The sequence below is a fragment of the Fopius arisanus genome, unplaced genomic scaffold (genome assembly GCF_000806365.1).
Source record: "Fopius arisanus strain USDA-PBARC FA_bdor unplaced genomic scaffold, ASM80636v1 scaffold00096, whole genome shotgun sequence".
Lineage (NCBI taxonomy): Eukaryota > Metazoa > Arthropoda > Insecta > Hymenoptera > Braconidae > Fopius > Fopius arisanus.
Genome location: NW_011887835.1, coordinates 329,766 through 355,164, shown reverse-complemented (window position 1 = coordinate 355,164; position 25,399 = coordinate 329,766). Strand labels below are relative to the sequence as shown.

General features: G+C 36.7%; 7 protein-coding genes and 2 long non-coding RNA genes across 9 annotated transcripts in view; 6 read left to right on the top strand and 3 right to left on the bottom strand.

Moving 5' to 3' along the window:
• Positions 1-117: 117 nt before the first annotated feature.
• LOC105270879 (uncharacterized) lies at positions 118-732 on the top strand. Its single transcript, XR_892604.1, has 2 exons — positions 118-401; positions 493-732. It is a non-coding gene; the product is annotated as an uncharacterized lncRNA (long non-coding RNA).
• Positions 733-1,487: 755 nt separating this feature from the next.
• On the top strand, positions 1,488-2,437 carry Def (Defensin). Its single transcript, XM_011312100.1, has 2 exons — positions 1,488-1,612; positions 2,188-2,437. Exons 1-2 carry the CDS (start codon positions 1,543-1,545, stop codon positions 2,337-2,339), a joined length of 222 nt encoding a protein of 73 aa, XP_011310402.1. The 5' UTR covers positions 1,488-1,542; the 3' UTR covers positions 2,340-2,437.
• A 1,067-nt stretch (positions 2,438-3,504) lies between these two features.
• Positions 3,505-5,932, top strand: LOC105270875 (acidic mammalian chitinase). The gene is made up of 5 exons (XM_011312097.1): positions 3,505-3,606; positions 3,751-3,814; positions 4,024-4,682; positions 4,792-5,084; positions 5,160-5,932. Exons 2-5 carry the CDS (start codon positions 3,751-3,753, stop codon positions 5,587-5,589), a joined length of 1,446 nt encoding a protein of 481 aa, XP_011310399.1. The 5' UTR covers positions 3,505-3,606; the 3' UTR covers positions 5,590-5,932.
• LOC105270876 (acidic mammalian chitinase-like) lies at positions 5,930-7,617 on the top strand. The gene is made up of 4 exons (XM_011312098.1): positions 5,930-6,013; positions 6,130-6,797; positions 6,907-7,199; positions 7,269-7,617. The coding sequence occupies exons 1-4, from the start codon at positions 5,959-5,961 to the stop codon at positions 7,540-7,542; spliced, it is 1,290 nt and encodes a 429-aa protein (XP_011310400.1). The 5' UTR covers positions 5,930-5,958; the 3' UTR covers positions 7,543-7,617.
• LOC105270877 (cytochrome P450 4C1) lies at positions 7,590-10,199 on the bottom strand. The gene is made up of 11 exons (XM_011312099.1): positions 9,961-10,199; positions 9,728-9,886; positions 9,548-9,657; positions 9,385-9,475; positions 9,140-9,328; positions 8,999-9,068; positions 8,676-8,802; positions 8,448-8,600; positions 8,296-8,364; positions 8,047-8,209; positions 7,590-7,969 (listed from the first exon to the last, which is right to left on the bottom strand). The coding sequence occupies exons 1-11, from the start codon at positions 9,974-9,976 to the stop codon at positions 7,632-7,634; spliced, it is 1,485 nt and encodes a 494-aa protein (XP_011310401.1). The 5' UTR covers positions 9,977-10,199; the 3' UTR covers positions 7,590-7,631.
• A 575-nt stretch (positions 10,200-10,774) lies between these two features.
• On the top strand, positions 10,775-11,800 carry LOC105270874 (uncharacterized). Its single transcript, XR_892603.1, has 2 exons — positions 10,775-10,837; positions 11,484-11,800. It is a non-coding gene; the product is annotated as an uncharacterized lncRNA (long non-coding RNA).
• Positions 11,801-12,144: 344 nt separating this feature from the next.
• On the top strand, positions 12,145-14,165 carry LOC105270873 (chitinase-3-like protein 1). The gene is made up of 5 exons (XM_011312095.1): positions 12,145-12,192; positions 12,356-12,416; positions 12,562-13,229; positions 13,284-13,576; positions 13,646-14,165. The coding sequence occupies exons 1-5, from the start codon at positions 12,175-12,177 to the stop codon at positions 14,034-14,036; spliced, it is 1,431 nt and encodes a 476-aa protein (XP_011310397.1). The 5' UTR covers positions 12,145-12,174; the 3' UTR covers positions 14,037-14,165.
• Positions 14,166-14,214: 49 nt separating this feature from the next.
• On the bottom strand, positions 14,215-15,837 carry PIG-K (Phosphatidylinositol glycan anchor biosynthesis class K). The gene is made up of 4 exons (XM_011312094.1): positions 15,650-15,837; positions 14,924-15,529; positions 14,629-14,739; positions 14,215-14,472 (listed from the first exon to the last, which is right to left on the bottom strand). Exons 1-4 carry the CDS (start codon positions 15,710-15,712, stop codon positions 14,236-14,238), a joined length of 1,017 nt encoding a protein of 338 aa, XP_011310396.1. The 5' UTR covers positions 15,713-15,837; the 3' UTR covers positions 14,215-14,235.
• A 1,898-nt stretch (positions 15,838-17,735) lies between these two features.
• Positions 17,736-25,399, bottom strand: part of LOC105270867 (follistatin-A) — a 17,464-nt gene continuing 9,800 nt past the window's right edge. Inside the window, exons 5-6 of the mRNA XM_011312089.1 lie at positions 19,511-19,825; positions 17,736-18,866 (exon numbers count right to left, since the gene is read on the bottom strand). Of these exons, the coding sequence (XP_011310391.1) occupies positions 18,754-18,866; positions 19,511-19,825 (428 nt within the window). The 3' untranslated portion in view covers positions 17,736-18,753. The remainder of the gene's footprint in view (positions 18,867-19,510; positions 19,826-25,399) is intronic.

Genomic DNA, 25,399 nt, shown 5'->3' with positions numbered 1-25,399 from the left:
ATCGAATTTTTCAGTTTTTCAATGGTCGAAGACACTGGAACAATTTTTAATGAATAAATAAATTGATTGAGTAATTAATAAATGAATTTTTATTCGGTTTTCAGTCCTGGATAATTCACGGGAGTTATGATTTCCGGTTCTATTTTAAAAACTCCTTTATCTTCAATTTTACCATAAAAAAACAACTCTCGGTGAATTATTGTCCATAAAAATAATAATTGTTATTCCTTTTTGCAATATCTTTTCTCTATGGAGAATGTCGGGTATAAAAACTGGAGTTACAACCTCTCGAGTTCAGTATAATAATTTTTTTTTATCATAAAATCATAAATAAATCATGGAGAAAGTCGGCATATGGATTTTGATATTGGCAGTTTTATTTTTATTCACTTTGGCGTCAGGTAATTGTCCGCAGTATGGATGACAAAATTAGACGATTAATTTTCAATTTGTAAAAGACTTCTTATTTTTTAAATAATTCTTTTGCCTTAGTGGACGCAGACGGGCCACCTTTAGCACCTAAAGGAAACCCAGGAGGTTGTATCCTTTGTGAACACCCACCGCCATTAAGTACAGGCAATTGAAATGACCTTCACATAAAAAATTATCTAATTATGGAAGATAAAAATGGCCACTGTATTGGGAGTCGTCGATATAATTCAGTTATCTTAATTCCTATTATTGTTATGACTGTGTAATCATTGATAAATAAATGTTGATAATTGTCCCGAGTCCTTGAATTATTCCTCCAACGATAAATAAAAATTCCCAGCGTTTTTACGTCAAATAAATTATAAACAAATATTCAGTTTCAAAGTCTCTGATTTACAATTGCATCACTTATCGATTTATCTCGAAAACTATCAGTGCCAGGTAAATGCGCTAAGGACCTTATTTCTAGGTAATTAAATTTCCGATATAAATGATCTTTTGATATTTTTTCTAAAAATCGACGGTTTTTTAGATAAATTGATTGTTAATAAATCGTAAAAACTTTTATTACGAAAAAATGAAAGAGGGGGAATTTTAAAAATCATTTGAATGCATTTTATGGCAGATAACCATATGTAATAAAAAATATGAAATGAAGATGGTAGAATCCATTAATTAATTATGAAATAATGATTATTTATAAAATCTCAATGTTTTAAATACCGTTACTTTCCGAAAGAAAACATCTTGTTGCAATAAATTCCCCTGTCGCAAAAAATGATGGCTATTTTTTATTACCCATCAATGAAAAATAAAAATGATGATTTATAATAATTATAAATTAATTTTCGTTTCAAAGAAAAGAGTTATCGGTCGAATCTTATTAGTGTCGTCTTCGGGTTTTTCTTTTAACCGGGAAAATTCCGGGGCTTCCCGTGAAAGTTGACCATTGAGTTATTGTCTGTTAACATGACCGTCAAGAGGCTGTCATATTTATATAGTCCAGTGAATCCCCGGAGAAGTCGCGATTTCCTATATAAGACGAGATTTGAGGGGTGGTAGCATTCAATTCCACTCGATCAAGAGTCAGACAACAAACAATTCTACATCATGGCAAAATACTTCAGCCTTTCCCTTCTTCTGGCGATGGCCATGTTCCTCGTTATTGCATCAGCCACCGGTAATTATTTTTTCACTCTCAAAAAAATTATGAACTTTATAACAAATTAATGCATTATCGATTCCACATTAATTTCAATTCGTGAGTTTTTCAAGAATATCTCTTCAACTAACAGATATGTCGAAATTGTCATCAGAACCTTTTTTGTAACCCGCAATTCCCTCCATGAAAAAGGTTATTATAAAAATTTCGTTATCTCTCTCGTATCCAAAGATATTCCTGGAAATGCAAAAAAAAATGTTTGATGAATGAGAAATTAATTGTGCCGATTCGAGTGGCGAGTTTTCGGAGGATATCTCTGAATCTAAGAGAGATATCGAAATTATTATCGGGACCTTTTTTGTAGTGCGCAATTCTCTCTATAGAAAAGGTCGTGATAAAAATTTCGTTATCTCCCGCGCATTCGGAGATATTCGCGGGGAACGCGATTGCAGAAAGCGTCCCCTTATTTTTCTTCGCTACGGACTGATTTTCCAGGTCTAAAAAAAAATTCTGGCACTGGGAATTTTCTTGTGGTCGCCCTGTAATTATATAACATTAATTATTTTATTTACCCGGCTTAAAAATTTTTTTAGCAACCGCTGATCCCGTGGTAGACCATGTGCGTCAACCCCGCGTCATCTGCGATCTCCTGGGGTTGGGAGATGGAGGATGTGCTGCCCGCTGTATCGTCCAGGGAAAAAGGGGTGGATGGTGTGAAAAAGGAGTTTGCAACTGCCGAAACTGATAATAATCCAACAAAAAACAATATAAATAAAACTGACAGTAAAGGCGCCAAATAAAATACCCGAGATCTAAAACCAATAAAATTTCAATTTCACAACATTCCCTCATTATTTATTGTTTCATGCAATAAACAATAGTTTACCTTTACCTCGTGACTCCCATTTTCCTCGATAACTTCCGGCAGGAGGAAAAGTCCAACTGAAATTTCCACTAATTAACATAAAAGAAAACGCACATCCGCTGAATTATTATAAATGTACGACAGATGATACATATTTTGTATTATTTTTTTTTCCTCTAGAATTATATTAACTCGATGTCTATATAACACTAGAGCCTCGACGAAAATCATCTCCTCGAGCTTTGTCAGTTATTATACAAACACGATAAAAATAAAATTATTTATTTAACGAGAATTCAAATCATGACGAGAATTCAAATTTTATTTCTCTTCGCAGTTATGGCTGTTGTTTTCGCGGTTTCAATTACCGGTAATTCACTATTTTTTATGATTTTTCAATTGAATTGTAATATTTAATCATTTTTTTAATTTTTAGCACATCATCACGAACGCCCACGTCGACAGATACTAAGTTGTTTTTTCGGTGATCTCGGTTGCACCAAGAGTTGCTTCCTCCGAGGAAGTCGCAATGGCGGCCGCTGCATCCGAGGCGTTTGCGTCTGCAATTAATTCCACAAAGAACCGAAAAATCGCGAACTGTGTAACAAACTCGACTAAAATGGCATGAATTACCCCAAAAGGGAATGAACAATAAATAAATTATTTATTCCAATTGACTTTCCAGTGTAATTTCCAATTAAAATTCATCTTACCTCCATTTTCTTTCGCAATTGTCATGAATATTCGCGATGATTCGCAATATTCAAAGATATCGAGCAAACATTCACACCTAAATTTGCAAAGACTACGTCGAGTACCAGGAAACAGGTGTTGTTCAATCCCTTAACGATAGATCATCCTCAAGGTCAATTATAATTCGTAAGATGTACATCGACAGTGCAATATGCAGCAATTCAATGGATTCTTCTATTAAATAAATTGCTGGGAGCAGCTCTGGCTGTTGTCTTGAATCTTTAGATAACGAAATTTATGGGAATTGGGGATAATCTTTTCGCGCACTACCCCCCGGTGATTGTCAATTGACAAAAGGTGAGTAATCGAAGAAAGATATAAATCTTTGCTATCTGGAGACTAGGTATCAGTCCGTATTTGTGCTTTCCAGAGCTCGCGTTGGCGCCTGAAAAAGGTAATATTTGAGTAATTTATCAATATATAAATTACCCAATCAATTGAAAATATTTTAATTAAGATTTTATGAAGACTTTGATTGGACGGTCCCAACAGAATTTTGTCCCATTAATTAATACTCTCGTTTCTCTCGTACTTGCAGATGCGTTTCCTTTTATTTATGATTGTTTATTTGGTGGTGTCCATTGCTGAAGCATCAACTGACAGTAAGTGGAGTCTTTTAGAATCTTTTTCTATTTTCATTATGACGAATCGCAATATTTCCGATTGAATTTATCTTATCAGTGACAGCACATGAAGTCGACACGTGCCGTGAGTCAGGCATTAGTTCATAGATTTTTTATCTCCTGAAAAAACAGAATGACCAAAAAATTATCATAATTAAATGTATCCAATTAAAATAATTGATCCACAGAAAAAATCGTCTGCTATTTTGGCAGTTGGTCAGTCTATCGTCCGGGGAATGGAAAATTTGATATCAGTGATATCGACCCGGGTGTCTGCACCCATTTGATCTACACCTTCGTAGGTCTTCAGGGTGAGGATGTCAAGGTGCTGGACCCCTGGCAGGATCTGCCTGATGAATGGGGTAAGGATGGCTTCGGTAGATTCAATGCCTTGAGGAACACATCAGCTAAAACGCTGATTGCCATCGGAGGCTGGAACGAAGGATCAGCGAAATATTCCCAAATGGCTGCCAAACCGGCATCACGCGAGAGATTTGCTGACAATGTTGTTAAATTTGTGAAAAAATGGGGATTCGATGGGTTCGATGTTGACTGGGAGTACCCAGGACAACGAGGAGGCTCTCCACAGGATCGTGAGAATTACATCGAGCTCCTGAAATCATTGAGATCACGGTTCGATAAAGCGGGATTGATTCTGAGTGCTGCTGTGGCTGCTGCTGAGTCTTCTGCCTCGATATCATTCAATATTCCTGAGATCTGCAAATATTTGGATTTTGTCAACATCATGGCTTATGATCTTCATGGCGCTTGGGAATCTGTCACTGGAATCAATGCACCACTTCGGGCAGCTTCTTCTGACACGACCCAAAACAAGAAGTTGACTGTTGTAAGTACTTTGTATTAATATTAATTAATTCCATTGTATTGACCGTTCCTCTGTCATCTTATCCTCGTCCAAATAATTGAAACCCCCGAGCACTTCGTTATTTCATCAGGAAGCTGCAGTGAAGTACTGGTTGGAACAAGGTGCCCCTCGGGATAAACTGGTTCTAGGGATGCCCCTGTATGGACGTGCCTTCACTTTGACCAATCCATCGGATAATGCTGTTGGAGCTTCTGCTCGTGGAGCTGGTGCTGCTGGACCTTACACTCGTGAGCCAGGAATGCTGGGGTACAACGAAATATGCGAGATGCAGAGTCAAGGAAACTGGAATATCGTTTTCGATGAGGAACGTCGGGTTCCTTACGCAGTCAAAGGAGATCAGTGGGTTGGATACGATAATATCAAGTGAGTTGCTGTTATCATTTCATTTTTCGCAATCGCTTCAAGTATTCACAGGTAAAAAAATCGTTTCTTCGACAGATCAATCCGCGAGAAGGCAGAACTCGTCAAAGATTTGGGTCTCGCTGGTGCCATGGTATGGAGTATCGAGACAGATGACTTCAAGGGAATCTGTGGTCATAAATATCCTCTCCTCAAGACCATCAATTCAGTTCTTCGAGGTGGAACTCCAGTTCCTGAGGAATCAATTCCACCAGAAGTACTGGAAATCCCAGAAGTACCAGGACTACCAGCAACCACGGACCCAATTGAGAACAGGCCCACTCCATCCAGGCCAATTTCTGGATCAGGTACTTGCACTTCCATAGGAAATATTCCTGATCCTGAATCATGTGGATACATCGCCTGTGTCCCAACAGTTCGAGGTGGATTTGAAGAGCATCGAATGCAGTGCGGCATTGGCCTCTGCTTCAACCCATTCAACGGAATTTGTGACTGGCTACAAATTTAATGCGCAATCCAATCAATCAGCGATTAATATTTGTCTCGATTCTCCATTTTCTTAGATGATCTTCCTTGATACGATCTTGCGGTTTTGAATGATATCATTCTATCCACACGTGAACAGCTTTCGGGAGAGATATGAATGAAGAGATTGGAGACCCGAATTGATTTCGATCCAATGATAATACCTTCCGGCGAGATATCGACGTTGTCATTCAATTCGGCAAGCATCGATTTCAAATTCGATCGATCATTGTAAGTCACGTTAGTGTAGTAGTCGCTTCGACTGAGTAATCTTTTCAATGGAATAAAATAATTCGTAATTAATAGATCTTAGTACCCAGTAATGAATTTCAATAAACATTGATCTCTCAAGATGCGTATTATTTTCTTGGCCCTCGGTTGTCTAGCGGTTGTCGATGCTTCTGCTGGTGAGTAGATGAACGGCTGGGAATCTTAAAAAAAGTCTGGCTTCGATTTATCAATGGAGACGCATTGATGAGATTGAAAGCGAATTCGTGAATTGGAAATGATTGAATTTTCGTAGAGAAAGTCGTTGTGTGTTACTTTGGCAGTTGGTCGGTCTATCGACAAGGAAATGGAAAATTCCAAATCGAGGACATCGATCCATTCCTCTGCACTCACTTGATCTACAGCTTCGTAGGACTCAAGGGTGATAGAATTAATATTACGGATCCTTGGCAGGATTTACCTGACAGCGGGGGAAAGAATGGATTCGGGCGTTTCAATGATTTGCGGAAGAAAAATCAGTTGTTGAAGACTCTGATTGCCATTGGAGGAGCGAATGACAAATCGGTAAAATATTCCATAATGGCTAGTGATTGGGTATCACGTGAGAGATTTGCTGATAATGTTGTTAAATTCGTGAAAAAATGGGGATTCGATGGTTTCGATGTTGACTGGGAATATCCAGGGCAGAATGGAGGCGCTCTGGCAGACAGAGAGAATTACACTGAGCTTTTGAAAATTTTGAGATCACGGTTTGATAAAGAGGGATTGATTCTGAGCGCCGCTGTGGCTGCTGCTGAGGTTTCCGCCTCGAAGTCGTACAATATTCTTGAGATCTGCAAATATTTGGATTTTGTCAACATCATGGCTTATGATCTTCATGGCTCTTGGGAATCTGTCACTGGAATCAATGCACCACTTCGGGCAGCTTCTTCTGACACGGCCCAAAACAAGAAGTTGACTGTTGTAAGTACTTTGTATTAATATTAATTAATTCCATTGTATTGACCGTTCCTCTGTCATCTTATCCTCGTTCAAATAATTAAAACCCCCGAGGACTTCGTTATTTCATCAGGAAGCTGCAGTGAAGTACTGGTTGGAACAAGGTGCCCCGCGGGATAAACTGGTTCTAGGGATGCCCCTGTATGGACGTACCTTCACTTTGACCAATTCATCGGATAATGGAGTTGGAGCACCTGCTCTTAGAGCTGGCAATGCTGGGCCTTATACTCTTGAGCCTGGATTGCTGGGGTACAACGAAATTTGCGAGAGGCAGAGTCAAGGGAACTGGACTGTCATCTATGATGAGGCGTATCATGCACCTTATGCTTGGAAAGGCAGCCAGTGGGTCGGATATGATGACATCAAGTGAGCTCATGTCAAATCGTAAAATCAAATCTGTTAAAATAGTATCAGCATGATGTAATTTGTTGATAGATCCATCCGCAAGAAAGCAGAACTCGTCAAGGAATTGGATCTCCGTGGTGCCATGGTATGGAGTATCGAGACTGATGACTTCACGGGATCCTGCGGTCATAAATATCCTCTCCTCAAGACCATCAATTCAGTAATAACAATTATGAAACCTCCGCCTTCTCAATCTTCAGGGGAAAATTCCTCTTCTCCTGTGTCCTGCAATGGCGGATTCTCAAATATGCACCATTCTAATCTAATCGTTTTATTAGTGACGACATTCTCCCTTTATCAATAAACAACAATTGATATTATATTGTTCATAGAATTTTTATTCTACACCCGGACTAAACACGAGATTCGTTCAAGGAAATATTCAACAGGATTTTAAATTCTTCTCACTGAAATCGGATAACCGTCCAAACTTTTTGAAGAGATATGCGTGTGGATTCTCAGATTTTCAAATTTCAATGAACTTGATAATCGGAAGTTACGGAGGATGTGCGCGAAGATGATCTTCAGGCAGGTAAACGCGAATTTATTTCCTGGACAGCTTCTGTAACCTGCGCTGAAGGGGTTGAACGCAAAGGGATGACGATTTCTCACGTTTTCAGGGGAGAAATGCTCAGGGTCAAAGACTTCAGGGTTCTGCCAGTGCTTTGGGTCCCTCTGCGTGGCGTACAGCAAAATGAAGAGTGAACAGTCTTTTGGGACTGTGCATGTTGCTAATAAAAAAATATCATTTCTTTATTCACGTTTTTAATTTTCTTTTTTATTGTTTTGTTCTCCAATTGTCTCTCACCAAGTTTCAGCTCATCTGTAGTTTTTCGAGCGATCACACAACCCACTGGAAATAATCTCAATGTTTCCTTTATTGTCATGTCCAGGTATTTCATTTCCGCTGTCTGGGATTCCGTTATTTCACCATCACCTGCTACATTTTTTATCTCTTCGCGCGCTTTTTCCTGGGGTCACAACACAAATATTTATCAATCCCTCGATTTTTTTAATAAATGATGATTACATATTTTTAATAAATAAAATCACTGACCTGAACATCCGGGAACATCGCCAGCATCAAAAGGGCGAAACATCCAGTGCCCACCATTGTGTCGTGTCCCTGAATTTCCGTAATTAATGAAATTAATAAATTAATGAATAATTTAAATAACTGCACAGTAATTTTTAATAAATAATTATTACCCCGACGTAAAACGTTATGACTTCATCACGAATTTCTTCATTAGTCCATTCATTCGTCTTTTCAATTCGACTAATTACACTATCAAATATCGATGAATGATTTTCTTTAATGTCTTCCATTGATCTCAATCTCTGTCTTTTTTTCTCGACTTCCTGGAAATTAATTGAGGCACATGAATCACGTTTTTTTTGTGACTTTTATTTATTTATTTATTTTTTAAGGTGTACTTGGTCTATCCATGTCTTCGCGTCCGTTAAAATTTTTTTGCATCTTCTGCCAGTTGGAGTTGTCAAAAAAATAAAATCCGGCCAGAGCCATGGCTTCATGAATCGCTCAAACGACGCGTGCAAAGCTCTAATTAAATTTAATGAAGTAATTAAAAATATTCATTATTTCTAATTGCATTAGTAATCTGAATTAGAAAACCTGAATTAAGAAATCGTCTTTTCGGGGAATCGAAGTTTTAGGAAAAATTGAATTTTCTGATAACTCACGCGTTAAAGAATTTTAAACAATTTCTTAATTGTTTGTTATTAATTTTTTAACTTACACTTCGGCCAATTCGAAGAAAGGACTCACTTCCCCGTTTTGGGCATTTCCAGGCAGTCCAAAAATCGTCTCTGGATTAAAATAAATCTTGTCATACATTTTTTATTCAATGGATAAATAATAATTTATTTAATAATAATACCAAATACGATATCGCCGATGCAGTGTTCAAGATAATTTTGAATATTGAATTCGGATTGATTCACTTTAGTCTCGAGACGATTCACGAATATCCGGGATTTTTCATTAATTTTCTCCACCGATGTTTTCCTCAGCTCATGATTGTTCATTACGTGGATTAATAATTTTTTGTGAGCTCTGTATATGGGGCCTGATGAATATTTACACATTGTTAATTCAGTTGATTTTATTCACTGATGTATTTACCGAATGAATTGATGAGGCCATTTTTCACTGCCATGTGCATGAAATCGTAAAAATCGTCTTTTTTCGAGGCTTTCGTGCTGAAGAACATGATCTATTATGCAGTTAAAAGAATGTTAATTAAAAATTACGAAAAGAGGGGAGTCATTTGTGGATAATAAAACACCTCGAGATCCCGGGGATCAGAAATAATAATTTTCAGACTCGGTCCCATCCAAAATCGGTAAGTCCCAGTTTTTTCGTCTCGACTGATTTTAGTCAGAATATGCGCTGTTTCTGGATTTATTATTAATTATTAATACTTATTCATTGAGAGTGAATTTATGTTTTTTTTTTTTTATCTTACTGTCAGCTTCCCTCAGCCACAAAGCATTTCCAATAATTGGTAATGGGGTAGGACCCGGTAATGAATCGGCAAATTTTGTCATCACTGATCTATATTTCCAATAATTTCGAATCTGCTTCCACCATCGCAGGAGACACAAAACGATTACCACGAAAAATACTGGAATTGTTAACAGTTGTTATTAAAATAATATCAAAGTTCATCATAACTTTTACGAGTAGAAGAATAAAAACCTGTGGATAATCCCATCTCGATGAAAATAAAATTTAATTCCAGTCTGTCGATTTCTTGATGCAATTGGAGATGGTTGACAGACAACTGATGACTTTTGGCTTTGAGTCTCACAAGAAAAATTTAATACTCGCATGAATTCTCAATTCATCAGTTTTTTCTCTGAACATTCGATTTGTAAATTCTTTTTGTGATCTTCTGGGAATGTCTTCCGCGTTGGAAAAACAATCGTCAAAACCAACTGCTCACTGCTACTACTGACTTACTGCTATCGTCCACACGTATTTATAGTTTGATTGGAAGGGTGTGTCCTCATAATGAACAGGGAAATTTCGATGACCAATTATTATCGATAGTTTTCCGATTAGAGTTCAATATTTATTGAAAATTTATCGCCAATATTTAAAATGCACCACTGATATCCCTCCCATCGCTCCGGAATGTGTAGCCGAAATATTTTTGGACATCAAGAGTCTTCCTGGGCCATAAAAAATAAAATTATTACCGAGATAATCGAATGACGAAAGAAAATGAATTTAAATGAATTTCTAATGTCGCATTACAAATTATGATTTGACAATAATAGTAAATCATGGGATTCGAAATTTCAAGTGTAAAATTACGCAATTGAAAAAAAACGTTGAAACGTCAATTTTTCTAATTGAAATGATGACTGAAATTTTTAACTCATTATTTAAAAATTTGAAATCTTCATTGATTTTTTAATGTTGAGTTGTCGATGAATTTTGAATGGCGCGGGCTCTCGGGAGATATTTCTTGCGACGCATGTGCCATTGTATTCATATATATATACATAATGTCGTGACATATATACCAAGGCATACATATGTGTAGGAATGCCGACAGAAGCGTCACTTGGTAAGTCCTCACATTTTTTTTTCTCATAAATCGCGTACAAAATTTATGAAAAAAAAAATATTCCATCCAATCATCGCAAAATAAATTCGTGCGGTTATTAATTAAATGGATTTTTATAAAAAATCGAAAGGATCGTTAAATGTAATGAGAATTTAATTTACATCCCCGTATTATATATTTAACCGAATTAAACCATTAAAAAGTCATTATTAATGAATTCGGGATCATCCAATACACAAACTCATTAAATTGATTCTCAAAACATCTAGTTCTCCAAAATTTATTGCGTAACAGGTTTTTGGTTCTGGGAATTCCCTTGTTTGTCGATTCAATCGCCGGATGTCCAGAACATTTGAATTTTTATTGAATTGTTTAAATGTTTATCAAGTGATAAAGATTATTTAATTCATGGGTTAGGCAGTACCTGTGTGGAATTGATGGAGTCATTCATGGATTTCGGGAAAATTCCGATGGAATTGTTCGCCAAATAATCAGCGAATCGATATCTGATCTGGCAGAGAAATCATCGGTACTCCTTATCCAATCTATCACTGATAATTATTTCTCTCCCGATATTTAATCCACGAAAACCTAAATGTTATGGGTTTCTCTATTTTTTACAGTCAATTATTAATTTTTTTTAAAGGATTTCCGGAAGCCGGAAGTTTGCCTGAATTTTTGCGATGAGTTCCTGAAATTTTTACATCGCACGGTGAGAAATGATTCTGATAAGACGATTTATCAGTTTGAGTGAGAGTCGTTTCGTGATTTCGTCGTGAGTCAGCTTCCACCAACGTCGGAATATCCATTTATTCCAGAATACAAGTCATTAGGAAAAATTAATTAATCAATAATATCAACGGATCGATTCAAAAACTAAGAGATCGATCTTCTGTTTTTTATTCTTCTACTACTGTATCGAATCTATATTTTAACAAAATAAATAAATATTATTGATTGAAATGTGGTAGAAAATAATTTCCTGCACACGCCCCAAATATAATCCACATCACGATCGCTGATTTTATGATACCATAATACGTTCCTCTTCTCCGCAAGATATATTAGACATATTATTTATTTATTTATTATCCATCTGAGTTCTCGACGTTCCACTTTTCGCGAAAAGTCTTTTTTTTTAGTTAAAAGTATTAATCTTATTTTTGACAGGGTTATTCCATTAAGAAGCTATCGGATCTCTGCGGATTCATCACCAATTATCGATATTTTTTTATCTATACTCGATTAATCAATTCGAGGAAGACCACCAGTAGTTTTTATCGATCTCTCGCATTGACAGATAAATAGACTTTTTTTTTCGCCCACTGAGGCATTTCATGAAAAAATATCTCAAGGTAAGTGTCTCCTAGTATTTTTAAATCTGGAAAATTTCATCGGATTTTCTCAATTATCCATCAATTATCCCTTCAATTACCCGGATTCAATAAATTAATTTGATAACTCCAATTTTAGGAGGGGTAATAATTACTCAATTATTAATTGCCCATTTCTTCTCAGATGCGGGTGTTTTGGTTTTTTCTCGGGTGCTTACCTTTAATTGCAGTTCAGGCTTCTGCTGGTGAGCGATTAAACGAATAAATATAAATAATGAATGGATTATTCGTCGATAAAAAAAAAATCAATCGATCAAGAAAACTATATCTGAACAATGACAATTACAATTAAAATGACAATTACCAATAAAATCAATTGAAATCTCCCAGACAAAGTGATCTACTGCTATTTCGGCAGCTGGTCATGCTATCGTCCAAAAAATGGTAAATTCATCGTGGAGGATATTGACCCATCGCTGTGCACGCACCTGGTGTACACATTCGTGGGTCTAGAAGGTGACAATGTGAGCATTCTGGATCCCTGGCAGGATCTCCCTGACTCCTCAGGAAAGGACGGATTCCGTCGTTTCAATGAACTTCGTCTGAAGTCCCCCGGTCTGAAAACCATGATCGCCATGGGAGGATGGAACGAAGGCTCAACTCAATATTCCGAAATGGCGTCAACACTCGAATCTCGTCGGAAATTCATCAACAACGTCGTCAGGTTCATCACGAAATACGGATTCAACGGTTTTGATTTGGACTGGGAGTATCCAGCACAGCGTGGGGGAGTACCAGAGGATCGTGAAAATTATGTTGCACTCCTGAAGGAGTTGAGACTGCGTTTTGATGAGGAGGGACTTATTCTGAGTGCGGCTGTGGCTGCTGCTGAGTCATCAGCCTCGAAATCCTTCATCATTCCTGAGATCAGCAAGTATCTGGACTTCATCAACATCATGGCTTATGATTTTCATGGAGCCAAGGATCCTGTCACTGGAATTAATGCACCACTTCGGGTGTCTCGTGATGATGCACCGAAGGACAGGAAGTGGAATGTCGTGAGTATTTAACTGGTGGTTTTTTGGCCTCGTTGATGATCTTGTATTTCCCAGGAAGCCGCTGTTAAATACTGGCTGCAACAAGGTGCACCCAAGGAGAAACTCATCCTCGGGATGCCACTGTATGGACGCACTTTTACTCTTATCAATTCAGCGAATAATTCGGTTGGAGCTCCTGCTCGTGGACCTGGTGCTGCTGGGCCTTATACTCGGGAGCCTGGGGTTCTCGCGTATAATGAAATCTGTGAGAGCCAGGCCAGGGGTGGGTGGAAAATTGTTTTCGATGATGAGAGATACGTACCCTACATGAGCAAGGGAAACCAGTGGGTGGGATATGACAATGTCAAGTGAGTTTTGCAGAGAGAAAAAAATGTTATTTCATCTCCTAATTATCTTTTTTTTAATTATGTCTTCAGATCGATTGCGGGAAAAGCAAAACTCATCAAGGATTTGGATCTGGCTGGTGCGATGGTATGGAGTGTCGACTTTGACGACTTCAGGGGAATTTGTGGTGAGAAATATCCACTCCTGAAGACTGTTAATGCAGTTCTCCAGGGTCGAACGCCAGTTCCTGACGAAAAAACTACAACACAAACCCCAGGACAACCAGAATCAACGCCTCCATCGAGCCGTTGCGAAAAAGAGGGACTCTTCCCTGATCCTCATTCCTGCGGCTTCATCAGCTGTATTAAAAATCATTCAGGTGAATTCATCGAACATGCCATGCAGTGCCCCCCTGGTTTGTGCTTCAATCCAAAAAATAAAATCTGCGATTGGTCACCCAATGAGTGGATTCTCTCAGATTAATTGGAATTGATAAAAATTCATTGATTCTCATACTCTGCAATGCATTAATTCAATTTTTCAAGTGTCATGATAATTTCTAAAAAAACATTGACTACAAATTTTCGTTGCAATAAATTTATGAAGTGTGAATTCTTTACGAAAATTATTTAATTTTTTATAAATTTAATTATTTAGGTTATTTATTTAATTGTGGATTTATTCATGAATACATGGAGGTATCGGGGAATTGTGGCATGTAGAACAATTTCTTCTCGATCTCTGGGGTCTCAGATCGATTGTGAGTCACTGGAGTCACGTTGATAATACTGTTTGTTAATTCTACTGGACGCAGGGAACCGAAAAAATCGGTTACTGGAACTTTTCTCGTGTCTCTTCTGAAGAGATCTGTACGAACTCCCACTTTAGAGAGACAGGCTGACTGCGGGCACACTCTCAGCTGGAGAATAATTAATTTATTGTTAAGTAATTCGTTCAAAGCGTAAGAAAAGAATTGTGGTAAATTTATAGTAGACGTGCTTGCGGCCATGGGATTATATCGCAGATGAATCTACTATTCATTTACCATTTACATATTTTATTTTTTGAGTCTTACGAATTCGTTTAGGGTTTTTGTTCCCGATGGTTCGACTGTCTCTAGAAATTCTAGTGCGTAGAAAGTGTAACGGTCTATTATGTACACTCCAATATTCGGATCCACGTGATGCTGAAATTAATGAACATGAGAGAAATTATTTTGCGAGAAACAGAAGTACATGAATTCCAGGATCAGGTGAATTTGATAAAATGAGTAATGAGAAAATATCTGCCAATATAATCGTTTCACAATATTTTCTATTTGATTCATTACTAATTCGTGGGATAAGTAATAAATTAACAATTGAACTCACGGATAGTGAATCTTCACCGACTTGACTAGATGCGACAGCCAAAATATTGGGTGAATAGAATTTCTCGTACATAGAGCTAGCCTGGCAAGTATCAACGACGAATAAAATCTCATGGTAACGTCTTTTCTGCCACATTTGTTCGACAGCATCGCTGAGATCCTGACTGGTGATTTCCTCGGAGTCTTGAAACTTGAGGAATCCATTGCCCCCGTGACCCGTTAGATATATCAAAATATTAGAGCCCTCGTCTGTGAGGAGTTTTTTCGACCTTGGAGTCTCAGGTGGCAGTCGTCCAGTCAATAATCTCACGAAATTCTCGACTGTCACCTCGTATCCCCTGTAATCCACCTCGACATCATCTCCATAGACATTTATGTGTTGTTTGATATTGTTGAAGACTGTTGCAGGTCGTGGATTTCTCGGATTGCACGCCATATCGTCGGCTATCATGAGAATAATCTGAGAATCTGGAATCCCCAGACGTTTCACTGAACGATAAATCGAGAGGACATTTGCTACGTGTCGATAGTTAAACCAGAAACGAGAGGTATCGACTAGAACTGCCCAATTGTTCGAGTGTCCGGTTTTTCCGAAATTCTCTGGTATCTAAATAATTTTTTTTTTTATTTAAACAATCGATCATTAGTGGAATTATTTATTTTCCCAAATGATGAGTCAATAAAAATTTTAACCTAATATATATTTCAATTAGTTGACACATCTCACCTGCCAAGATTGAATTTCCCGGGCGAAAAACAGCGCGAACACGACGAAAGCGTTAAAATTCATTGTAGAAGTTCACTTAAAAATTAGTTGAGTAATTTATTAATGATATAACTATTTGTTGAGTTATTTTTTATTTAATTACATGCTGGTCTGTCCCGGTGGGACGGCTCAGCTGATCGTCTGACAATTTCCGGGGTTTCACGTCAGATGGTACGCGCGATCGTTCGAACTTCCCGAGCGTCTGCCGAACACTCCCGAAGATCCCGAAGTCAATATTTTTGTGGTTTTGGCGGTAACAACTATTAGTTCCATAAGACAGTTGAGTGTGTTCAGTGCATAGTGAAGGATTAAAGTGAAATTGTGAATATTTTTGCTGAAAATATCAATCCTTGGTGAGTTCTCTTCAATTTTTAATAAAAAATAACACTAATTGAACAAATATTCGCATCTATTTGATACGATCGTCCGGAAAAAATACAAAATTTCTGAAAAAAATGGAGGGACGATTGAGAAAAACAAATTGAGATGATATTATTAATAATTTATTTAAACATTTATACACCTAGAATGTTCCACAGTCTTTAATGTAGTTTCGGATAGTTTTTATAACCTAGATAAAGCGTTAATGCCTAGAACGTAATTTCATCATTCGTCTTTTGTTATTTTTTTCACGGGGTTATCAAATTCTAACCTAACAAATTCACAAATCGTTCAGTTGTCCGGCGAACGATGGAAATAAATATAGAATAATTTGTCCAGTTGATACAAATTTCATTGCGGTATAATTTATCATAATTTATCATAATTTATCATTGATTTATGATCAATCTCGACTGCAACGAGCCCTCTGGCCTTGTTTATATTGTTTATTGTCTCGTGTACGTAAAATTGTCTGGTGTACCGATCGTTACATATTCTATCCATTACGTACACTTTTTTAATCTCTCATTTCTCGTTTCTCTCTCGAGTAAATGTTCTAGTTGTTACGATAGTCATAAATAATTACTATAATAATTTATATTAGAATTTCTATCTCGTATCGTACAGGAACTATAGAGGTATCTACTCGATTTTTTAAATTAGATAATTATCTTTCTCCTTCTATATTGAATATACGATTCAAATTTACGCGTTTTTTTTTATCGTCAAAACATTTTTATCGTTGGCTTTTAGAGGTTTGTCAATTAAAATAAATTTTTCCGTTTTTTCCCTCACTCTTTATCTCTTTGCGATTGTCATTCCGAAATCTTATGAGAGACCCGCGAATTTTTTCTTGAAAACAATTTTTTTTCTCCTAGTGGTAAAGTATTTTGGAAAAATGCTATTTTAGAAAAATCAACTTTCGAATTTCCCAGTGGAAATTTTCGTATTTCCTTATTTAATTTCACTATTGCATTCTGTTTCAATTGACAATCCTCCACGCCTGAAGAAATTACATAAAAACTTGTCGCATTCGTTTGGAAATTATCTTTTCAACAATTCAAGAAAAAATTACGGAAATATCTTCACAATCAATCCGACATAAAATAATGGGATGAATATAAAAAAAAACCCAACATAATTGATTTTTAAAACAAACAATAAACAAATGGGAATTTCAACTAAAATCGTACAAAAATCCAAGAGATTCTCGTACCGAATGCGATAGATTTTCTTTTTAATAATTTTTTTTCCGCTGGTGTCTATTTTTCTTCGGAATACAGAGTACATCTATTCATGCTTATAGACACTAATACACTGAAGACTCGAAAAATTGGTACAGGATATGTTAAGAGACTGAGTATTACATGTAATCTACTGTGATTTCGTTAAATGGAAATTACAATTGGATATTGCAGACACAATTCGTTTATCTAAATCAAAACATTCCGAATTTTTATTCTCACGGTTATTTTTAAAATTTCAGTAGCACCTTTTACGTGGTCCACGTGTGACAATCGATTATCCTCCCACCCCCCACCCCCTGTATGCCCCCCTCGCACCTCAATTTTTATATTACTAATAATAATTTCCATCGAATTTAATCGAATATAATCTCAACCTAGACCAACGATTCTAAATTACACCTACATATTTGGTCTAATTATTTTGAACATTTGGCGACGAAATTCATTGCAAAAAAAAAACATTGATAAAACAATTTGTTCATTCGTCCCACTCGTTCCGAGTTAAAGCAAGCGACATAAAGTAAGCATTTTTTTTTATTAAATACATCATATATTTATCCAATTCTCTTCGTTTACTCGAGACAGCTCTGAAGCACTCGACAATTCCCGGATTTTATTTATTGCAAAAAATCATTTAGATTGAAACTCCAATTAAATAATCAATGAGGAAAATTATTTCCGGTGATTCAGTTGAATATAATTGAGGATATCGTATTTTTTAATACTCCGGATAATAATTGACGAAAAAAATGATAAAGTCGTTGAAATATTTTGTCGCGCCTCGAGTAATTGAAAAGTCTTTCAATGAATTTTCGATAATTAAACGAATAATTTAAACATATTTAATGACTTTACAAGATTATAACGATTGAATCAATCATAAACATTGCAATTTTCTCTAATCACAGATTGAAATGATAAATTTTCGAAAAAAAAAATGGCGACGCATTAAATTCCGCATCGTAAATTAAAACCTAGAAATAAATTAAGTACGACGATGGTACAACTACTGGCGCACGGCTGATTAAAGGTACGAGGAGGATCGAAAAAAAAAAACTAATTAATTAAACAAAAAATAAAAAGCCCCGGCAATAAAATAAACATTAATGCTCTTTATCACCGCCGTGCTAGTCAGAATTCGCAAAAATTTTTAATACTTTGTGTAATACTAACGACCAAATACACGAATGGTCGATTTAAAATGATTGGCCGATCCGCCAAGAGTTCACCACAAGTCAAAATAAATAAAGTGACTCAAAAAATGGCGCTAACTACGTTTTCTTGGTTATTTAATCGTCTAGGGCCTCAAAAATTTTGACTCAAACTCGAAATTATTGGGATGAAACAATTGCGCGTTGTATTCACCGGTCGAGTACATCCGAGTCAAATTTTTTATTCGGATTTTCCGCTAGAAATTTCACTTGGAGATTAACTAGGCTACGTGTACAAGTGATGATGCATCTGGAGTTTGCGAGATGTACTTCTACCACTGATTTTTATCTCATCCGCGAGATCAACACCGTATGACGTTGATGTGTTATTCTCCTCTCCTGAAACAAAAATTAATTTTCTAATTCTTATTATAATAAACAAAATAATTAATTAATCAATTGATTATCAATAGTATAATAATATTCAATAGTAATAATAAATCGGAAAAATGAGTGGAGACTTTCATTGAAAAAACAGTCGAGTAAAATGATATTTTGTTTATTTAAACTCTGATTATCTCTCCACTCTCGTTATTAGTACAGGTGGTAGAGATCTCGTGAGATAAACCGTCTGGACCTGCATAACACAAACATAGAAAGAGGACTAGTTCTCAAGAACTAGGCGAGTCTCGTTTTAAACGTCAGTCTCTATATTTATCTCACGACGCATACGAGATTCAACGGTTTTTGCTACGTCAGTTCCCCTGAGCCCGATGAAAACACTTGGAACAACTCGTGGAGATCAATGAAAGTTTCTATTCATCTCTCGCCAATAATTCCGCCAATGAATAACAATAAAATGGGTCAATTAATTTTTTTTTTCTCCAGTAAAGGGAAAAGGGAAGAAAAAAAAATTTTATTTTGACGTTGAATTAAGAAAAAATCATAAAATCATAATTAGATGATGAATAATTAAGAGCGTGGTCAGAGATTGTTGATAAATTTGCGGAAATTTAATATTTTTAATTACCAGGAAAATTTACCGTAAAATGATGCATCGTGGTAATCACATGGTCCAGCGTGTCGTGTCTCCAGGACGAAACCTGTGACGCATGCATCCTTGACGATGTGACACCAGCTTGGATATGTGATATTATTTGTTGCACAGAGTTGTGAATTATTGGGTGAATCACGGGCCCAGTCTTTTTCCCGGTGTCTGTCGCGCTTTCGTTCGCGAATTCTCTCGCGTTTCCGGGGACATCTGTAGGTACATGTGACACATCGCGGACGTCCCGAGTTCATCTCTGTCAAACAAGTTTGCCCCTCGCGACAGCGAATTGTTGTGCAATCTGCGTTTGCTGTAACAAAATAACGGCAAAAGTCATTAAAAATATCGGTTAATTATTCAATCGGTTGATCGTTTTCCCCAATTTCCAAAATATAGAATTTTTCATAAATCAATAATTGAATTTCAATCGAAATGACAGATAAAGGAATAGCTTATTCTATAATTACAAAAATTATTAATTTATGATAAATGGTGGGAGAAATAATTTTCTCGGGGATGAATGGATTGGCAGTGGAGATTGGAAGGAATTAATCCATTTATTTCTTCAATGAAAAGAATTTTTTAGTCATTTTTTATTAGTTCAACGAGCGATAGAATGACTCCACGTGGTCATTGACACACATGAGGATGTCACTGTGTCAAGGTCTTGAGAAATAACCATAAAGAGGGGGTTCTCACTATAACTCAGGTTATTCGCCCCATTTCCGTCAACACAGCCATTCAATTACTCACCCAACTATTATAGTTTTTATTTGTCCAACTCACCGGCCATTGAAAAAAATTATGTGACATCAGATGAGTTCACTGAACCCCTCGCCCCTGTCGTCAAAATAACAAAATCTCCCACAACGTGTCAATTATGATTTTTATTTAAGTGTTCAGAATCAAAATGGATTCAATCAAGTTGGTCATCTATTTTGATTGTCGAAAATGAGTCGAACTCTGGTACCAATTGAAAACATCCTCTTCTGAATATTTTTCTCACTAGTTTAATCAATTAATCCGGTAATTTAATTTGTGAATTATTCAATTGTTGCGAGGATCTGGGAATAGTCCAAGTCGGTGAGATAGAAAATGTCATTTCTCCGATGAAAATTTAATTTTTACAATTCAATTCAATAATTCAATGAGAAAATTGGAAATAATTTATTATCCAAATTTTGTTGCTTGCTCCCAGTTTCGGTGGAATGTAAATATTTTTTTTTTTATTGACGAGTTTATCAATAATCAAAAATCGATAAATGACAAGATCTGCCTCTTTTGACCCGACATTTACCTCGTCTTATCGCAAATTCATGTTTCTCCGATTTTACAACTCACTAAAATGCAACAAAATTCGTACTGCGTCGGTGGTTAAATTTTATAACAGGAGAAAAAAATAATCGGGGGATTAACGGCGAAATAAAATAGGTCCGACTTAACTTTTGCAGTAAAAATTTAATACCTCGAGCTTTATTTCCAAAAATAAACAAAATAAAAAACCCACGTAAATGAAAAAAAACCCTGAAATTCACCGAAATTAAAAAAAAAACATTCAAGTCAACCTCGATACAAACAAATATAAAATGTGATAGAAATTGAAATTTTTACTCGTTTTAAATCGTTTTGAATTCCTTACCATCCACGCGGACTTGCATTTATTTATTTACTGTATTTATTTAACGTCAATCTTAATTATCGACATCTGTCCATCGAGAACAGTTGGAATTGATTATGTATGGGCGATCGATCTTTAAATTCCTAACTCGCTGCCGATGCGGAAACAGTCTCTCATTAAAAAAATCTATGAAAAGTCAGCATCAAAGAAGTTAACAAATAAATAAAACAAAATTCATTCTTTATGCAATAATATATTTGGGTAATACACAAGAATTTCTCCCCGCAATTATCCATTTAATAGAATAATTCCAGTCGAACTAATCAATATAAATAATCCTCTCGTATTTGAAATCTCGATCCATTTCCATATAATTCAAGGATTAAACGTCAATGCCAATTAAAGAGCCAACTAGACTGTACCCTTCACCTAATTATCCTTCTAGAGGACGTACATATCTATTATGTATGTACAAACTAATTGAATGGACTGGAAAAAGACGGCACAAACTGCATGCAAAGCCTTTTGTTTATCCACTCAACCTCCGTATTTTCTCATTTTAATTAAATCCATTCGTTAGCTTGTGCATGCGATTAGGCACATGGGGAATAAATAAACAGAATTTATTTACTCATCCTTTTTTTTTATCCCATGTGATTGGCGATACGATAAAATACGATAACGGAACCACGCACCAGCGCTTTATTCAGCGCACATTTATACATAATGAGTTCTACACCGAGGAAATTAAATCCTACCATTCGGTAAATCCATTTTTTTTGTCATTGAATACATTGCATGAAAGTCCTTTTTTATTTATTCAATTTTTCTCTTAATAATTGAAGAAGGATTAAGGAATTAATTACTCATTTTCATAAGGAACTTCTTGTTGCTGGGGATTTTTTTTTGTCTTGATTTCCATTAATCGCGGGATTTTTATTATTTAGAAATTTATTTTTTTAAGTTAACAACCGCGGTATGCGATAATTACACCTTCGTCCGCACCTAGAATGAATCATTGAGGTTAACCTGTGGTTCGGCTTGATTAACATTTCGCGGTTAACATTCGCTAATTCATGAAAATCGGTTTATAAAGTGAAATTCATAAAAACCGGGAGAATTATGCGATAAAAATTACAACAATATCCCAATACGACCCAATCGCCCTCGCATATACCCAATAAAAATATTAAAACTCCAATCATTAACGGGAATTAATACCCAAAAAAATCGATTGAACCGATAATTTTTCGTTTCCAAAAATTTCGAACCCTAGAGGACGAATTTTCAATTTTTTCCCGCCGCTCAAAAATCTGCGACGAAAAAAAAAATCGAATAAAAATAAAAAATTCACCAGACATGTAAAAAAATTAAGTGAAACCTTCTTAAGACGTTTGCGTTTTAAACGGTGGTGGGCCATTGAACCTTGTGTGTTGAGAAGAGAATCGGTGAGAGAAAACTTGTGGTTAAACGAGTGAGACAGAGAATGTCTGGTGTATCGTATGTGTTGGCTGATACGATAAGAGAAGACTGAGTGAGAGAAAAAGAGTGAGTGGAGGGAGGAGGAGGGAAATAAATAAAGATGAAAAATATTTTAAAAGGCAGACGGGAAGTGAAGAAGGATGAAGAATATATTGAGGTGGCTAGGGTACGACAGCGATATAACACAATGCAGCGATGCATCATTTGAGAAGGTGGAAAACACCTGGGGGCAACCCCCATGAGAAAATAATATTAAACCAAAATGTCATAGTAATATATTCCCCATACACCCTTTGTTGCATATATCCTATATTTTTTGGTATAATAATATACTAAATAATTCATACCACAGTAATTATAATTATAATCAAACCCCTGACGTGTGCTATCCTGAGAATTAGCGATTTAATTCTGGAAATCAATGATAATATAATTGAATTGAAATTACATGATTTTTCCGCCATCTTAATGCTAAACCGCGGTCCAGAAAATGGCGGAAGGCATCGGGCGAATCCTCACATTTTTTTCCGCCATTCAGGCGTATAAATAAACAAATTCTTAATATATTAATGTATCGTTAACGGATGTAATTAGTTATGATTATTATATTATAATTACAGATGTAATTTATGGGGTAACAGATATATTTCCGTGGGGTGATAGGGTGATAGGGTGATAGGGGAGTAGGGGGTAGGTGGATAGGGGGATAGGGGGATAGGGGAATAGACCGAGATAAAAACAGAGTGACAGATAAAAAAATAACAGATCGGTAGAGTTTCGCGGTGGGAGTGGAGAAGGTGGTGGTATGCCATAATATCCTTCCAGACGGTAGGTGGAAGTATGGGGCAGGGTTGCTTGTAACATCCCGGTAATTTATGACCTATTACAATTGCCAGTGCCGTGTTGGTGCAGCTGTGATTAATCGACTGACAACCCAGTGGAATCGATAGCCAACGTATAACGAGAGTTTTCGTGATTAAACGGGGGGGGAGGGTGGCGTATCGCGAATTTCTTGGGATCGAGTTGATTCGAGTAATCAGGGGATTACATCGATAATTGAATTCAATCCGCGATTTTTGACGGGGGGACTGTCGGGGACTTTGGACCACTTTTAACATTTCGACAGACGATTTTTTTTTTATTAAAAAATCCAACCCCATGTCCCTCGGAAATATTTGCGCTTATCGTTGGGTACCGCATTCGCACCTCTTTATTATTATTATCTTCACCATCTTCTCGAGAATATTTACACGGCGACACCTTCGTTCATGTCTCTCAGGATTGTTTACTTATTTACTCGAATCCCAAGACGTTTTGTGTGCAATGCTCTCGGTTCCCGGTGTTCGGGCTTCGGTATATAGCGAACCGCAAAAAAAAATTATCAACAAAAAATATATGCACGGAAATATCCTTTGAATATAATTGCTTTTAACTAACTGACTAGCTTGTACACTTGAAAAAGAAATTGTCTGCTATTTTAAATATTCTCTTTTCCTTTCTGGATTCATCAGCCATTGTAAATCGGTAACGGTAAAATTCAATTTCATTTGTTTAAAAAATTCACGAACTTTATGGAATGACTTCGCATATGAATATCTAGGATGATGTCATGTTTATTTATTTCATGTTTAATGGTCTCGGCTTTTTAGGGCAGAGTCCACTGTCTGACGGCTGCATGTCACATTCATCATGAAATCTCATTTTGGGCTAGTCTCATGTCACGTGCTGTCAGACTATCCGGAGAGAAATTTATTTTTAAAATCACCCCCACAGCTAGTTATCGTCTAACCAATTCAGGATCTTCAACCAGACAATCTAATAGAAAATTTTAATTTTCCTTTTTAAATACCCAAAAAATTACAGCGCCATTCGCATCAAAATATTTGCAATAATTCAATTCATGATTGGGGCACAGAAAAAATTGCCGAAAAAACCGAAATGTTTCGTCTGACGGTCCCTACCCTTCGGGTAATTCAAGATATTTCGAGATCGATTTCCTCTCCTATTTTTGTATTAGAATTTACATTTCTTCATGGGTCCAGTCACTCTTGACTACTCCCACGTCATAAGCGCGGGAAAATCCTCCGTCGGACTAGCTCTCGGTTCCCGCACACTGAGGCCTCCACTTCTAAATTAAATTTTCAAGCTAAAAATTTGAATTTCTCATAGAAGTGACTAGATGCGAGCCTAATATTCTGAAAGTTGTAGATTCGATTCTCCGTTGAATCGAATTTTTCAACAGGCACCGATGAGTAGGAGGTTGCTAATAGAACAACCACCTGTACCGACATGGTTTTTCCTGTGGTTTCCCATGTAAATACGGTACAGTGTAGGATCCCCATTTACATAGGGTGGAATAGGGCGAAAAGGGCAGAAAGGGCCGGAATATAAGAAAACAAAAACCGTATATAATCCAGAAAAATAATAAATTTCGGATGCAACGATTACAATACTTCCATTCGGACTAAAAAAAAAGTCTGGACGAGGAATACTCGGCAGGCGTTACGGCTGGTGTACAGCATGCAGCACTCTTTTGCTGTTTGTGAGGCTGTCCGCGCGCGGGGGCCCCTTTGGCATATACCCTACCCTTCACCGCCCTGCGTCTCGTCGGAGTGCATACACACCGGTAGACTCCCCAGAGGTACCCTCTCTTGATCTTTTCCTCAGTACCTTCAGCACCCAGTATAAAACGTATAACATTCGGCGAATGCCGAGACGGTGGCCGGAGGGGCGGAGGGAGGGGGGCACTTGCTGGCAGTACAGAGGGCGAATAGGGGGAGGGAG